This window comes from Diabrotica undecimpunctata, chromosome 8 (assembly GCF_040954645.1).
Source record: "Diabrotica undecimpunctata isolate CICGRU chromosome 8, icDiaUnde3, whole genome shotgun sequence".
NCBI classification, from domain to species: Eukaryota; Metazoa; Arthropoda; class Insecta; order Coleoptera; family Chrysomelidae; genus Diabrotica; species Diabrotica undecimpunctata.
The window spans coordinates 19,800,471-19,816,345 of NC_092810.1; the positions used below are offsets into that span (position 1 = coordinate 19,800,471).

At 34.9% G+C, this 15,875-nt stretch overlaps 1 protein-coding gene across 1 annotated transcript in view; it reads right to left on the reverse strand.

The window, feature by feature from the left end:
* The window catches only part of kl-3 (dynein heavy chain 8, axonemal kl-3), a 177,806-nt gene that overhangs the window by 120,084 nt on the left and 41,847 nt on the right, over positions 1 to 15,875 (reverse strand). Inside the window, exons 18-27 of the mRNA XM_072539810.1 lie at positions 13,173 to 13,309; positions 12,694 to 12,874; positions 9,576 to 9,738; positions 7,427 to 7,601; positions 6,960 to 7,378; positions 5,367 to 5,478; positions 4,978 to 5,306; positions 475 to 646; positions 237 to 390; positions 48 to 178 (exon numbers count right to left, since the gene is read on the reverse strand). Of these exons, the coding sequence (XP_072395911.1) occupies positions 48 to 178; positions 237 to 390; positions 475 to 646; positions 4,978 to 5,306; positions 5,367 to 5,478; positions 6,960 to 7,378; positions 7,427 to 7,601; positions 9,576 to 9,738; positions 12,694 to 12,874; positions 13,173 to 13,309 (1,973 nt within the window). The remainder of the gene's footprint in view (positions 1 to 47; positions 179 to 236; positions 391 to 474; positions 647 to 4,977; positions 5,307 to 5,366; positions 5,479 to 6,959; positions 7,379 to 7,426; positions 7,602 to 9,575; positions 9,739 to 12,693; positions 12,875 to 13,172; positions 13,310 to 15,875) is intronic.

The following is a 15,875-nucleotide window of genomic DNA, read 5'->3' on the forward strand; positions in this document are numbered from 1 at the left end:
TTTTTGACTTTTCTTGACATTAATAAAATAATGATCAATTTTCTTACCCTACATACTGCATCGAACAAACTCAGCAAGTGTCCCTGTATAGAAGTCGGATCTGAGCTCTGTCCAAGAATTTCCAATAAAACTGGATCTGATATAAAGAAAAACCTTGGGAAACACAATCGTTTTGATTCTAAAAATATAAAGAAGTAAATAATTGCACGCATTAGCATTTTCAAAGCATTATAAACCTAGGTATCCTGTTAGACTCTTTTGGCAGGTTTCCAATTGCTCTAAAAGATGTGGAAGTAGTTGTCCCATAGTCTCGTCTCCAGTACAACACTCTACTGCATTAGAAATTTCATGGGCTCTCATCATGATTTTTATCCAAGATTTGTCTATATTCTACAAACAAATTCATAGATATGTGTAGATTTTGTCAAAATTGATTCGCTTGTGCTTTTATAAAACTGCATATTATATGCTTACACTGAATCTTTTAGCTTCTGCTGGCAACTGCCGAGCAATATCACCACCAACAAAGACAGCTTCTAGATATACCCATAAATTTTGTACAATCAACCATCTTTCCAGTATTTCTGAGGTATCTACTAGCTTATGCACCCAAAGAGCGATGTCTTTTTTAAAAGGAGCATTATATCTAAAAAATAAAAAACAAGATAAATAGTATTTGGCGCCAAATAATAGCAAAGAGGAAGGATTTTGATAAAAATATAACAGGTTAGATCATAAACCATTATCTCAGCCTTTATTTGAATTATATTTATATAATTGTATTTACTTATATTATACTCTAGCTAGGACACTTTCCTCTAAGAATAAATAATTATAGAGGAATTATTATATGGGAAGAATATTCCCTTAGCCGATCTGTTTAAGTTTTAAAACGCCAAAAACTCTTCTTTCGAGCTTTCTTTGTCAGCTAGATTACGCACATCAATATACGCCATCTACCTACTAACTACGCGACTATATAAATAGTTAAACAACATAACAGTACGATTAAAAACTGTTTAAAAGCATGCTTTTTTGACCTGTAGTTTGTAAGTCACGAATAACTACAAAAATATTGACTTCGAAAAAGCTTTAAAGAATATTTTCGGCTTAAAATTCACTATTCTAGCGACTACCGTGTTTTTTTTTTTGATAAACTTCTTTTACCCCCGAGTTGGTTCGGTAGTCACCCCCAGAGGAAAGGCACATATTGCCATAACGCAGGTTTTGATCTTTGAACTATTTTTTATCTACTATCAAAATTTTAAGCAAATCGATGTATATAAAAAATCAGAGTTGTTTAATGAAAATTTAGCCTAGTTTAACCAGAAAATGCCAAAGCCTCTATTTTGTTCAACAAGGTAAAATAAACCTAATACCTAAAGATTGGGACATTCATTCTGAATAGTAAATCATGATTTCTAAAGATATATTTTAACATTATTTAACTTAGAGTAAATATTTTCCGAAACTCCTGTAAGAGTTGACTTGCAAGTTGTGTGTTAATAGAAGTCTCTATAAGAAACCTAGCAAACAAAAAATTAAATTAAAAATCACGCGTCGTAAGTCTCAATATTAGCCGAAATCAAGTGTCAATCATGAATTCTCGGAAATTTTGAATTTGATCATTGGCGGAGCGTAAGAACATATGTTTCCTTGCTGACCACTTTACATTGTAACAATAGAATATTACATTTCTGCTTATAATAATAAAAATATTATGGGAGAGGCTTGTTCCTTGGGCAGGATTTTTTTAAACAGGTATTACAAATACAATATTGAAGTTATATTTTTAAAATTTACACTGGGGCAGGTATAAACTATTGTAGTATGTAAAATAAAAATAACAACTAATTACATGAGTTTGTTTTCTTAAAAGAAAAAAATTCCTGAACGAATACAATTTGCCCAAGGTAGAATACGTATTATACCTTGGGCCACCAAAGGTTGTACCTTGGGCCCCTGGTAAACAATTACCAAAACTTTTATTTTAATAATTAACAGACACATTTAAAGTTACATAGGAACAAAATACTTTTAATATTTGGTTTATTAAGTTTTGTTTAGAATAAGGACCATTTTAAGCAAAATAAGTTACCAATAATATAAATCAATGATTTATTATTATTAAACATAAGAGCAAACAATTTAAATATCGTAAACTTTACTCAACTAAATACTTTTCAAAATCCAAGTTAAAAGTATAAATATCCTGTTGACGTTTTGAGGATCCATCTTTCTTGAGAACTTCCACGACGCTTTCAATGATGTCTTCCTTTTCGATTTCATATGCCTTTATATCAATCAGGCAGAAGTTTTCAAATAAGCGGATTCTCTTCAGGTAATTAACCATTATTGTTTGAGTTAAAAATACTATTTTAGCAACATAAAATCGTACGATCCCCTTTCCAATAAGCTTTGTTAGGTAGAATCTACCAGTTTCCAGTGTAAACTCTGTTCGTGTGTCTGTTTTGTTATTTTTAGACGTATGTGCTTCCCAATCTATGTCTGACTTGTGCTCAGAAGACGGATCCGAACTATCATCGTGAGAGATGCTTTCGACGTCGTCGTTGTCAGAAGGTGATGAATTGTTCAGATCCTTCGATTGGATAAATACTGGTTTAGTCTTTTTAATTTTATTGCCTGTTAAATAATGCTTTCTCGGTTGGGTGTACTTAACTTCTCTTTTCACAGCTGTTTTCTTTATATTTTTGTTCATTTTTTTCTCGTGCTCTTTTTCTATTTCATTTTTCTCAGGTGTATCAGTTAAAACTCAACACTTGCCCCTTTTCCAACTTTTTTGATTGTTTGTTCTTAGAGGAACCTTAGGCAAAGGGCAAACTGCTATCTGGTGACTTGTATGGTAGCTCAGGTTCTTCAGTCTCAGCAGTTATTTTATGATTGTTAATAGGGGGTCTGAAATAAATGTATTCATTGATATTAGCAGGATTATTTCTATCAGTGAACGAAGAACTATAGAACTCGTGTTCTTGAAATACATTTTGATTTACTGGCTAGATCTCTGAATCTCTGAATATAAATTCAATATTTGTGAGATTAAATGCTAGTTTATATGCCTGACTAGAAATTTCAGCGACATCGTAAAAAGATATTGGTTTTCCTGGATTTCTTATTATCTATTCGGTGAACGCGTTGTTATAATAAGTTTTATATAGGCCAAAAACACTGCGATTGAGGGGTTGGAGCTTATGTCTCGTATGAGGTGGAATAGTCAATATTACGATCCCATGTTCTTTAGCTCAGTTGATGATTTCGGGGGTAATATGACTTTCAGGATTGTCTAATATTACTAATATTTTATCATCGACGGAAGGCTTTGTGATATGTATAATATATCTTAAATATTTTAAGAATATGACTCCATTGGACCAACCACTAGGATGAGCCGTTCCCACTGAATCAGCAGGTGCACCTTTCAGCATATAGGGCTTAAAATTCACTCTGGGAAATATGTAAATAGGAGGGACAGCATTCCCTGAAGCACGTATAGCAGCGATAAATAATACATTAGTACCCCTTTCTCCACTTGTAGCGGAACCAACTTGTTTAATACCCTTGCAAGCTACAATTTTTCCAGAAACGTGAACATTAGTGACCACTCTCATCAATATTGTATATTTCACTGGGTGTGAAAGTATGCTTATTCATCACTTCTTTTAATTTTGAAAAAAATAATGAGATATTGTGTTTGTTGAAGCTGGTTCCGCGAGATAGGCTTGTGGCTTTTTAAACTGTTGATAAAGTTGCTTATGGCGACTTATAAAGTCAAGGAACCACTGTTTTCCGGTACGATAATTATTATTCCAGGACGGTGGGACTGGCTTATTGTTGGATTTAGCGTATTCAAATGCTAAAGTTTGCAAAGAGGGACGTGAAAGTAAATAATGCATATGACTTGCTTGAGTTAAATACTGACATTAGTCTTTCTCCTCATCAGTGGAAAATACTTTTCGGACTGCGCAAGCACCATAAGAGAGGAAATTGTTGGGACATCGGACCAAAAATCTTTGAAGTGTCGTTCGTGATACATGGAATTCCTTTGCAGCTAATCAGACCGATAGTTGATTTTTTTTTAAATTGCATTGTACGCTTTTAATAGGTTTTCATTATCTGTAGGAGCTCTTGTTACGCCGGTTTTGCTTCTAGACATTTGTAAAGAAAAAAGAACCGTTTTTACCTCTTTTTATTTATCCACCTACAAGAGATTGTACCTTGGGCCGCGGCCCCACGTACAAGACGTGATAGTGGTCCTAGGTACAAGACTCGGCCGAAAAGAAAACAAATATGAATTTTTCCTAAAAAAACTGTTTTGTTATATTTCTCACTATGTTGTTTAAGTACCTGTTAGAATAAGCATACACACCCTGTGATTTAATTTACCATATCTGTTAACAAAAAAATTAAAAAAGAAAATTATCTATCCTTTAAATACTTACTTTATAAAATAATTCACTATATTTTTAAGACAGCCGCAACTGATTTCTGGAGACGTTCAACAACTAACCACAAAATGACGACGATTGTAGAAGAGCTTGACATAAGAAACAGAGAGTTCGCGCGCCAAATTAAAAAAAAAATGGGGTGGCTCATGGTACAAACTGGCCCAAGGTACAAGCCTCTCCCCTACATTAGATCTAGTTTATAAAATAAGGTTTCATTGACATTATTAATGTGTTCACATTATTAATATATAAAATACTCACAGTATATTCTTTTTATTTTATAATATGCATGTACATAATATCTTTTAAAAACATGCCAAAACGTGTTATTTGAAAGAAGTTATACATAGAGTCATGTATAACATAAATCACGTTGTTTTTTTAAAAAAAACGTTGTTTTGCTTTACAACATCTACCTACTTATAATATTGAGAAACTATAAGAATAATTTTTAGCAGTTATAAATTATTATAATTGCTAAAAAATATTGAAGCTATAAGAATACTAAACATACCTGTTACTAAGAAGTGAATTCATTATCATTAAGCTATCTTCGAGAATAGTTATGATTTCCCCAGTTTCTTGCCCTTTTAGCAAAAGTTCACCTCTGGTCTTAAAATTTGAAAAGGAGAGCTCTACAATTGCCCAATCAGCAATTACTTGCTTAAGTTTAGCTTCTATGTCTTTTTCTTTGACAGCGCTGATGCATATATCTTCAACGTCGTCTTTATACTTTAACAGAGGTGCCTCCATGACATTTTTTAGCGTGAAAGAAGGCGATTCAATGTCAAAAAAGTAGCCTGTTAAATTGGTTAGTCGTTTCCAGTGTCTCTCTTTCATTGCCTATAAGTTTGATGCATGAAATTAAAACAAGCTGAGATTGGAAGTTTGATTGCTACTCACTTTGTTCGCCATCATCTCCAGCAACGGACAGGTTTCATTGAAGTCATCTATTTTATTTTTTAACTCGATGTACGCCGGCCAATCTTTCATGCCCTTGGGGAGTTTTCGACATCTTAAAAAGGTTTTTGGTATCATAAAAATTGTTCAAAAATAGAAAAAAAAAAACAGTTTTTTATATATAGTAAAATGTTTTGAAAACAAGTTTACAAAAAAACTTAAACAAAATAACATTTATTAAACCATTAATCCAACTGGTAATGTTTTTTGGAGCCGTTGTCAACTATTAGATTTTCTTTACATATTTTTATGCCAAATCAAAAATTTGGAAAATTTTAAATAACAAGAATGTTGCATCAGTAGAACAAATGTACAAATAAGTAACATCAAAAATTAGAGCAACAACTTGTATATCGCAAGAATTGATTGTAACTAAAAGCTTGCCGCAGGGAGGCTGTCTACATCCGCTTCCGTTCAGAATATATCTAAAGGAAGCCGAAGAATGTCGAGAAGATCCTGCTCTGGAATGGGCATACCATTAAATGAAGAGAATACTTTCTTTTTCTTTCTCAGCTTTTCTCCTGTCATTCGCTTTTCCTTCGCTATTCCTGGGTTCCTTATTCCTTACTCTTCGTCGCAACTCATTTCTGTCCATCGGGTCTTTTTCACCTAAACCTTTCTCTTTTAAGTCCTCTGCCACAGAGACCTTTCATCTTTTCCTCAGTTTTTCTCTACCTCTCCTTCCATTAACTTCTAATAGCTCTATCCATCGTCTCACATAGTTTTTATTTCTTTGTCTGACATACCCAAACCGTTGCAGTTTTTATTCTTAAATCTTTTTTAAGACTGTAGTCACTCCTGCCCTTTTTCTAATAAAGTCGTTTCTGATCCCGTCTCTTCTAGTCTTGACCAACATCTATCGTAACATTTTCATTTCAGCTACCTCCATCTTCTTTGTTCACCAGCGTACACCAACGCAGGTCGCATAACAATCTTGTATATCTCTCCTGACTTCCTCAATTTTTCGATCGCAAAGTATCCCGCTCATTTGCTTCCAGTTAAACCAATCAGTCTGTAATCTGTGGGCAATTACTCGATCTAGTGTCCCATTTTTTCCTACTCCTACTCGTCCTAGTTTTTCTTTAAGCAATTCTATGTCCCCAATCATTTCTATTTTTTTCAACTACATATACTCCGTGTTCCACCTGCTTACTTTAAGTCTTTCCTCTTCAATAGCCCTTGTCCAATACTCCAACTTTTCCTCCAACATTTCTTTGCTCTCCTCCACTAACACGATATCATCAGCAAAGAACATTGACCAAGGCGACCTTTTCCTTACTTTCTCTATCAGTACATTCATAACAGGATTGTAAATTATTACTCAAGCATAATTAATAATTGGCATAATTTATGTTGGATAACCTTTAACATATGTAACATTTCTTCTTTTTATTGGATAAGTAATCTTGACCATGGTTTTAACGAGTTCTTGAAGCGGTATATATCGAAATTGTACGATATTGTGTCTTTTCCATCCTATTATTACCTATTCATAATAGACATTTGCAAGCAATTGATCAGTAAGAAAGTTATTACCTATTTTGAAAATCTTGTAATTCAGCAAAAATTACTTCGATGTCTACATCACTCCACGGAATATCAAAATACCCATCAATACTGTGATTAACCGCCAAATATAATCCATATAGCTTATTAAGTAAGTTAAACTCCTTCTTTCTTTTATGTAGAATCGGGTAATCGTTTACTTCTAATCCGAAAAGCCTCTCGCCACTGCTGTACATTTCGAATTTTCTCCATAGTTCATCGAAACGATCTTGGAACGCCAACACTCGATCACTAGCCTCTCTAGCCGCCAGTCCTGGTATCATTGGACCTCTTTCTTCGAAATCAATATCGAATTGTTCGACTTCGACTCTGAATTTGGCAACACCGGCGGTCAATTCTTCTAATAATGGCCCTTGGACGTTACAGATGTCTTCTTGGACTGTTTTGGACTAAAAGAAACACATTAGTGTGATAAAATATTTAAAAAAATAACTTACATGGTTAATCATATTTTGAAAGTTGAATCGCAGAGATTCCACTCGCTCTGTATCGTCTTTAGATACATATATGTGAAATCTGTTGAATGTAGCGAATGCTTCTTCGATAAGTCCGAGGTCCATATCCATTTCGATAAAATTCTGTCGTATTACTTCGAGACAGGCCATAGCAATTCTGAAAAGGGGGAGGTGGTGTGATTAAAATAAAAAGTAAATAGACTGGCACTTGTTGATTATTTTTTAAAAATAGTAAGCATCAATTATTGTTATTTCAATAAGTATTTAATTTTTATTTATAGTGCGGTCGTCAGAGATATGAACTAGACAAATAAGCTAAATTTTATTAAGAATTTCAATTTTGGGACCCTGAAAAGGCTATGAATTAGCTGCAGGAAGCTCAAGATCGGCAGAACTGAAAGAAATTAGGGAAGGCTTATATTCAACTTTGAATGCAGAAGGCTGGATGATGATGTTTATAAGACGGATACACTGTTCCAGTAGGGATCTATGGAGAAGTACCTATCACCGAGACGTAAGCCCCTTATTTCTTGCCGTACTGTGTAACGATGCCACCGTAAGTACTTGCCGTCAGCTCTGCCCCTCTCTGTATACTCGCACTCCCACCGATAATCTACCACTACCAGCGATGAGCGCTGGAGATGGAATACAGGCAAAGATATAAAACGACATAGATAACGACAACGAACCGAGTTCGGTCCGGAATATTGATCTGGTTACTGTCCTTTCCAGTACCTGGCGATCAATTGTTTCTGTTGCCCCTCTGTGTCGAGTATTGATAGACTGGCTTTGGCCTACCTAGAATTCTAACCTAGACTGAGTAACGATCAGTCATATGCGGGCTTTTGTGTATTGACTTAATACGCCTTGACGCCTTTTGCCTCACTGATTTGAGTGTCTTCTTTTTCTTCAGTGCCTTATCCGGTTCGGATGTTGGCGATCATTAAGGCTATCATGGTTTTGTTGACTGCTCTGCGAAACAGCTCCGCGGAGGTCATCTCAAACTATTGTTGGAGGTTTTTCAACCACGAGATACGACAGCGTATTTGAGTGTCGCTGATATTTATTCTTCACAAGTATCAATATTTTACTACTTGACTACTTGAAAAGTAGAAGAAGAACTAACTGACCCTATTGAAGCTGGCAATGAGATACCAAATGGAAGAAAAACAACTTTAAATAATCTGCTATGCAGACGACACAATACTACTCTCTCAAAATGAATATGATTTACAACGTATGCTGCACCAATTTAATATAATCGCCAGAAAATTTAACAAGTTAATTACCCCAAAAAAGACAAAATGCAGGCTGCCTAAATGAAACAATATGGAGAAATTAAAATATAGGGAAAGAAACGAAAGACAGAATTTACAAAACAGTCATCAGACCAATAATGACATACGCGGCAGAAACAAGACCTGACACAGAAAAGACAAAAAGATGTTAGAAACAGCAGAGATGAAAACACTTAGAAAAATTGATAGTAAGACAATATGGGACAGAGCTAGAAGTACATATATACGACGTAGATGCAAGGTGGAGAACATCAAGAACTGGGTAAAAAATAGAAGAGTAGAATGGAACGAACATATAAGCCGAATGACAACAGAGTAGTAAAGATGGCAAGGGACGGTTCTCCAACAGGAAGACGATCAGTAGGAAGACCACGAAAACGATAGAACGACAACTTACTGGAGGCACATTGAAAAACAGACAAAGTCATGTCTATAGAAGAAGAAGAAGAAGTAGGATCAATATCAAACCACAGCCTCGTCAATTTTATTTACAAGGAGTTGTCTTTTTATTTTTGTTGTAGATATTATAAAGAAGTTTTTAAGTAGAATTTGCTTTTTACTGAGACTGTTGTATAGGAGAATTACCCGTTACAACTGCTTATCTATGGGTTGATAAGGCACCAGCATATTCTAATATAAATAGCGGATTTATTTTAGCATTTAAGACTACTTTTTTAGCATTTTGTAATATTCTCTGTTCCGAGTCAGGGCTTAAACCATCGTCCGCTAAATCATTCGATAGTGAACGAGTGCGAGTGAGCTGACTATATTATAGTCGCATTGGATATCAGACCGAGTATACATAATTTAAAATGAAATATAATTTGTTTTACCTGCAGTCATCCAAATCATTAATTGGTTTATTTAATATCTTTTCTTGGGCTTTAATAAAATCAACCATTTTATTTAACTTCTCTCTGTAATTATCACATAACTTTTTGCCGAGAGTATGCTTCCATGCTTCAGATTCAACCAGGAGAGCCATTTTGTACTGATCTGAAGAAATAAAATATATTATATTATCTCAGATATTAGCAAATACAACTCTTTCTTAGGTATTAAATTGTTTTAATATTATGTTTATATTTTCGATCTTTAGGAAATCGTTTTCAAAAAGATTATATTAAAAAATTCTGCGAAAATGTATAACCAACAAGTTTTTAATAGGTTATGTTTTTCAAAATTTATTGTTAACTTACTTTGGCTCAACCTTGTAAGCAATAGTGTGGATAACAAAATGAGGGTGTTAAAAGTAGTACTATTTGCCCTATACATGCCACAAAAAAAAACAGTTTAGAATTATTTTATTTACTGCTTAATATTGCAAATATTATTTTTGTTCTTATCATCAGCATCATCATCATCATTCAATCTTTGCTTATCCACTGCTGGACATAGATCTCCCTCATAATTTTCCATCTATTTCGATCTTGTGCCTCTTGCATCCAATTCCTATGACAACGTTTTAGATCGTCAGTCCAACGTGTTGGTGAACGACCTCTGCTTCGGTAGGCATCATCTCTTGGTCTCCATTCCAGTATCCGCTTTGTCCATCTATTATCTGTCATTCGAGCCACGTGACCTGCCCAGTTCCATTTCAGTGTTGCTACTCTCTCTACTGCATCAGCCACTCCTATTCTTTGTCGTAGCTGGCGATTTGAGATCTTGTCTAGTAGTGAAACGCCTAACATAGCACGCTCCATCGCCCTTTGACACACACGGATCTTTTGAACTGTTCTCCTTGTCATGGTCAACGTTTCCGCACCGTAAGTTAACACTGGCAAAACACACTGATTAAACGTTTTTCTTTTATTTCTTATACTGCATTTGTTCTTATACTGCATTTTTTTTTAAGTTTGCAGAAAGTAGTAAATACGAATAAGACGTACTTTTAAATAAAAGTTAATTTTTGTATCAAATGTTTAAACTTAATTACTAAACATGCCTGTTAGATATTTACAGATTTTTAATTAAAAATACCTACCAAAGTGGCCCTATCTAAAAGTAAAAATGGCTTTTACGTAAAATAAAAAGAAGACTCCAATAGGCTTTTCTTTAGGCTTAAATATTTTTCTCTCATAATTCTGAGAATTTGTCAGCTTCTAAATCTGTTAATAATTTCTCCCGAAAAATATATCAATTAGTCAAATGTACCTTCCACTATCATGGATGAATGCTGGAGATGAAATACCTGCGATGATATAAAACGTCGTCAACTGAGTTTTACCAAACTACTGATCTCGGTGGACCTACACCAGGTCCTTAGGTATTGACCAAAGGCTAACCGGTCCTGGACTTTAAGCTGGAGTACTAATTTAGTAAAAGATTTCGACTCGAGTCTTGGAGTATTGATCTAAGGCCAAAGCGTCTCGTTGGCGACCAAGTAGTGATTGGTTGCTTTTCGGTCCTTGTCCGGATCAAGTAGTGTTCGAGGCGGCCACCTCTAACCTAAACTAAGAAGTAATTAGTCTTTCTCTTGTTTTACTTAATCTGGCATCTTGGCATCAAAAATAAAATGCCGTTTCATCCAGAAACGACAAACACAGATTCAGTGGATATATTGCCAGTCCAAAGATGAAGTACATAGCCCTAGTATCCTAGAACTCCTTTTTTTAAAATAACGGAGAACCAAACTGGAGCCAAATTTGAATATATAAACTGACTTGGAATTGAATAGGAACCGCATAGCCGCATTTAGGGATTGCGACAACCATTTAATGAAAAGCACAAAAATACTAGTGGCCTGACTATATTTAAAGAAATAACACACTATGTTAGAAACTATAAGAAAATGCCTTAAGGATAAACCGTCGCAGATGCAACCAGCAGGAAAAATGCAATCATCCACTAGAAAAGTCTTGGCACACTGTCTCAATTGATTTAGTGGGACTGGGTCCAAGATCCACAGAGGGAAGTATCTTCTTAAGTCATCTAAGACCAGTTTACGAAATATACTATTGCCTAACTGACAAAGACCACACCGTTAAAGGAATAAAAAAAAATGTGCCACATCTTTTTCCTAAAGAGAAAAGAGTATAACGATGTACATCGCCAGATTACGCCGCCGGCTTGTCAACGCTGTGTACGTATACACTCTTACTATACCTTACACTACCATCTATGCGTGCTGGAGATGGAACACCAGCACCGATATAAAATGACATCCGCCTCAATAGAGAATCGAGTTCCACTAGAAAACTGATATGGACTCAGATAAAAAATGCAGGACAAATAAATATTCCATGTAGCAGAAGATTAAGAAGCCTTCGCAATGGTGATCGCCAATGTAGGATAACTCTGATATGGCACGTGAAAAAGAATACTGATCTGGTAGGAGTTCCATCGAGCCCTTGGGTATTGACCAAAAAAGATAGCTCTGGGAGTTCAAGCTTTAGTACCGATTTAGTAAGAGCTTCCGATCCGGGTATTGATCTAAGCTCAAACTGTTCCGACATCCACCAAGTATTGACTAAAGCAGTGATCGATTCAGACGCCCATCAGTGACCACGTATTGATTGGTCGCTTTTCGTTCCTCGTTTAAGTTGAATAGTGATATGTATATTCGGCCACTTCTCATCTAGACTAAGCAGTTATTAGTCTGTCTCTTTGATGTTTGGTTACTGAAAAATACATCATCCTTTCATTTAAATTGTCCTAGCTTGCCCGTATTTATTTTTCGCAAGTACCAATAGTGGATCGTAGCGTCGTCGATAAATTCACTAGGATTGGTATTTTATGTTTTATTGTATACATTACATGCAAGTTAATTTTATTTTGTTATTTATTTATTTCTAAAATATTTTTATTTAAATTGAAATTATTATGTCTTACTCAGTTTGGTTTCTAACAGAATTACAATTTATATATAGTATATACAGAATATTACAAATTAGCCCCATTATTTTTACTGTTAATCCAATATTTACGTTAATTCAAATTCTTCATACCTACCCATTAAAACTTGTAAGGCACCTATATCATGCTTCTCAGGAAGTTGTTTAATAGACTCAGCTCTGGCATCGTATTCCTTGAATTTTTCGGAAATCTCGACAATTAGAGGATTTTCGTCACAATATTCTTGTATTTGTTGATCTCTATCTTCTGCCCATAAATACTTATATTCCAAATATTTCTAGAAATAAGAGAAGTCATTTTACATTACAAACTGCCAAATAGCATCTAAAGATGAATGTTCATTTAAAGGTAAAAAAACAAGACATTATAAGGAACTTAAAAAAATCCGGGGTATTATTTCAAAATTACAAATTCCACTTGACAGAAATTTCAAATTTTAATGGGGCAAAACATATTATTGACGAAGGTAAAAACAAGAGACGCCAGGGAAAAAACGACTAATAGCATGCAAAAAATAATAATAGTTCACCTATAATGTATTAAGTTGCATTATGTTTATACTTAAAAGTACTTACATGAAGTAGGTTTTCGATGTCAGGTTGTAATAAATAAATCACTCCTTGAAGGCTCATATATACCCTCGTTACTTCTTTGTTTTCATATATTAGTTTATAATAGTTTTTAGTTTTCTGTAGCTGTCTTTCCTTCTCATCTACAAAAATAATAAATTTATTGATTAGTTATAGGCGAGGGGTTTACCCCTAAAAAGACACCTAGAAACGGAATACACCGACTAAATTTTTAAAGTATTTCTTCGAATCTTTCACATAATAATGTTCAGAAAGCCGAAAGAGCTAAGCTATTTTTTTTTATTTCGAATTAACGTGTCTCAACATCTTAGGTGATTGACACGGAAGCAAAGGTTTACAATAGTACTTACAAAGTTATGATACAAAGTTTACAATTGTGAAGAATAAAAATATTATGTAAATTATATTTTGTTAAACAATTGAGAAGTCTTTAAAAAGTCTATTAGGCTCTTAAGTCGGCTTGAACAGTTCAGAAGTTCTTCTAGACTATGGGTTATATTGTTGGCAATGCGGGTGGCCTGGTAGTGCTGACATTCTGTGAGGATGTGTTTGACGGTGATAGGAATATCGTTGCAGTGAGAGCATAACTGTTGGTCTGTAGAGGACATAAGATGACCGTGTGTCAAACGTGTGTGTCCTATTCTCAATCTTCGTATTGCTATCTTTTCTTTTCTGTTCAGAGATGTTAGGGATAAATAGCTGTAAACATTAGGTTGTATTTCTCTGAGCTTTGTGTTTTTGGTGATCCATAGTTTCTGCCACTTGTCTTGGATATTCCTTTTGAATTTTGATTTTAAATCTTCTTGGAGCTGTATGTTGTAGACAGGTAAGTTGGATGTAGATGCTTCTTTTGCAGCGTTGTCAGCCATCTCATTTCCTTGGATGCCGATATGAGAAGGCACCCATATTATTGTTATTGAAGTCCCTCAGGAAGTGAGGAGATGGATCGATTCTAATATTTTTTGTACTAAATGATGTTGATTGTAAATATTTTTTAACGAATGAACTGCGGATAAGGAATCGGTACACAGAGCTACACTTTAATGATTGTCAAAAGGGAACTCGAGAGCTTTTGAAATACTAAAGAGTTCTCCTGAAAATACGATACATTCGTTTGATATTCGGTATTGTCGCAGCACTATATCAACTGTAGTGACAGAACAGCCAACCCCATCTGCGTTTCGGGATGCATCGGTATAAAGCACCTTATCATAGTGGGATGTATTCACAATATCTTTGAAAGCTTGTCGAAAAAAGATATTATTTATTTGTTGCTTATTAAATTTACAGAGAGAAGTGTTTATAAAAGGAGGTGTTCTAGACCATGGCGGGGATTGTGATTTTATAGATGCAAGTGTTTGAGATAATTTTGTGTCTTAGCACAAGAGTTGTAGGATATGTGGGATTGAAAGTATACATCTGGGCGAGATTACGAGTCCAGGTCTTGGCGAAGTCAGAAGATTAAATACAAGGTTAGTCGGATTCGACGAAATTCTGCTAGCATAAGATAGGAGTAGTTGCTGCCTCCGGAGGTAAAGGGGGAGTTCATGAGATTCACAATAGAGACTTTCAGCGGGACTGGATCGAAGCTAAGCTATTGAATCAATTGAATATGTGTTCAAGGGAAAACTGGGTATACGTAAAGTAGCTTCCTGCTTGAACACGCTTGTAAAAAACTAGACGGACGAACGAAAGGATCTATTTATCACATAACCCGATTATGAAAAAGCGCTTGGCACGGTAAAACACGATGCAATGTTAAAAATGCGATACATGGCTAACATTGACAAGCAACATATAAGAGTTATATATCCTGAATCTCTATTGGAATCAAAAAGCACGAGTGAGGGCGAACAAACGAATAAACCAAGAAATTTGAAATTTTAAGACGGTGTGTCAGGGATGTACTTTTTCTCCTGTGCTGTTACGAATAACATTCGAACATATGGCTTGAAGATAAATGCTGGAAAACTAAATGCATGATTATAAGGAAAAACACACTTTTAAGAGTACAACTGTAAAAAATATATAATGCTCCGGAATTAAAAGTAATCAACGGAAAATATTAAAATACCTGGAAATGATGGTAAATAACCAATAAAAACCTCAACAAGAAATAAAATGCCGTACGGAACAGGTATAAATTTTGTTAATATAATTTATTCCTCAACGCAGATTCCCTAAGCTCTGTATCTGTCTTAAATACCTTATTCTTCTACTTAACGTGCCCTATCTAGTCCCCTTGACGTTAGCGATTAACATGGCGAAACTGTCTCTGTCTTGAGCTATTTTAAAGAGTTGCTCAGCTTTCCTCATTCCTGTCCACTCCCTGATATTCTTCAACCAAGAGGCCTGCTTTCTACCAATTCCTCTGCGTCCTTCGATTTTACCCATCATTATAAGTTGAAGAATATTATATCGGTCTTCCCTTACTACGTGTCCAAAATAGGCTTTCCAAAATCTTTCTACATTTGATGTTATTAAGCAGCTCGCGAGCAGCATTTGCTCTCTCAAGAACTGCCACATTTGTCAGCATAGCCGTCCATGGAATTTTTAGTATACGTCTGAGCCACATTTCAAAGGCCTCCAGACGATTAATGGTGGATATTTTTAATGCCCATGCTTCGACACCGTATAAGAGAACTGACCAAATGTAGCATTTAACCATGCGCTTTTGAAGTTGAAGTT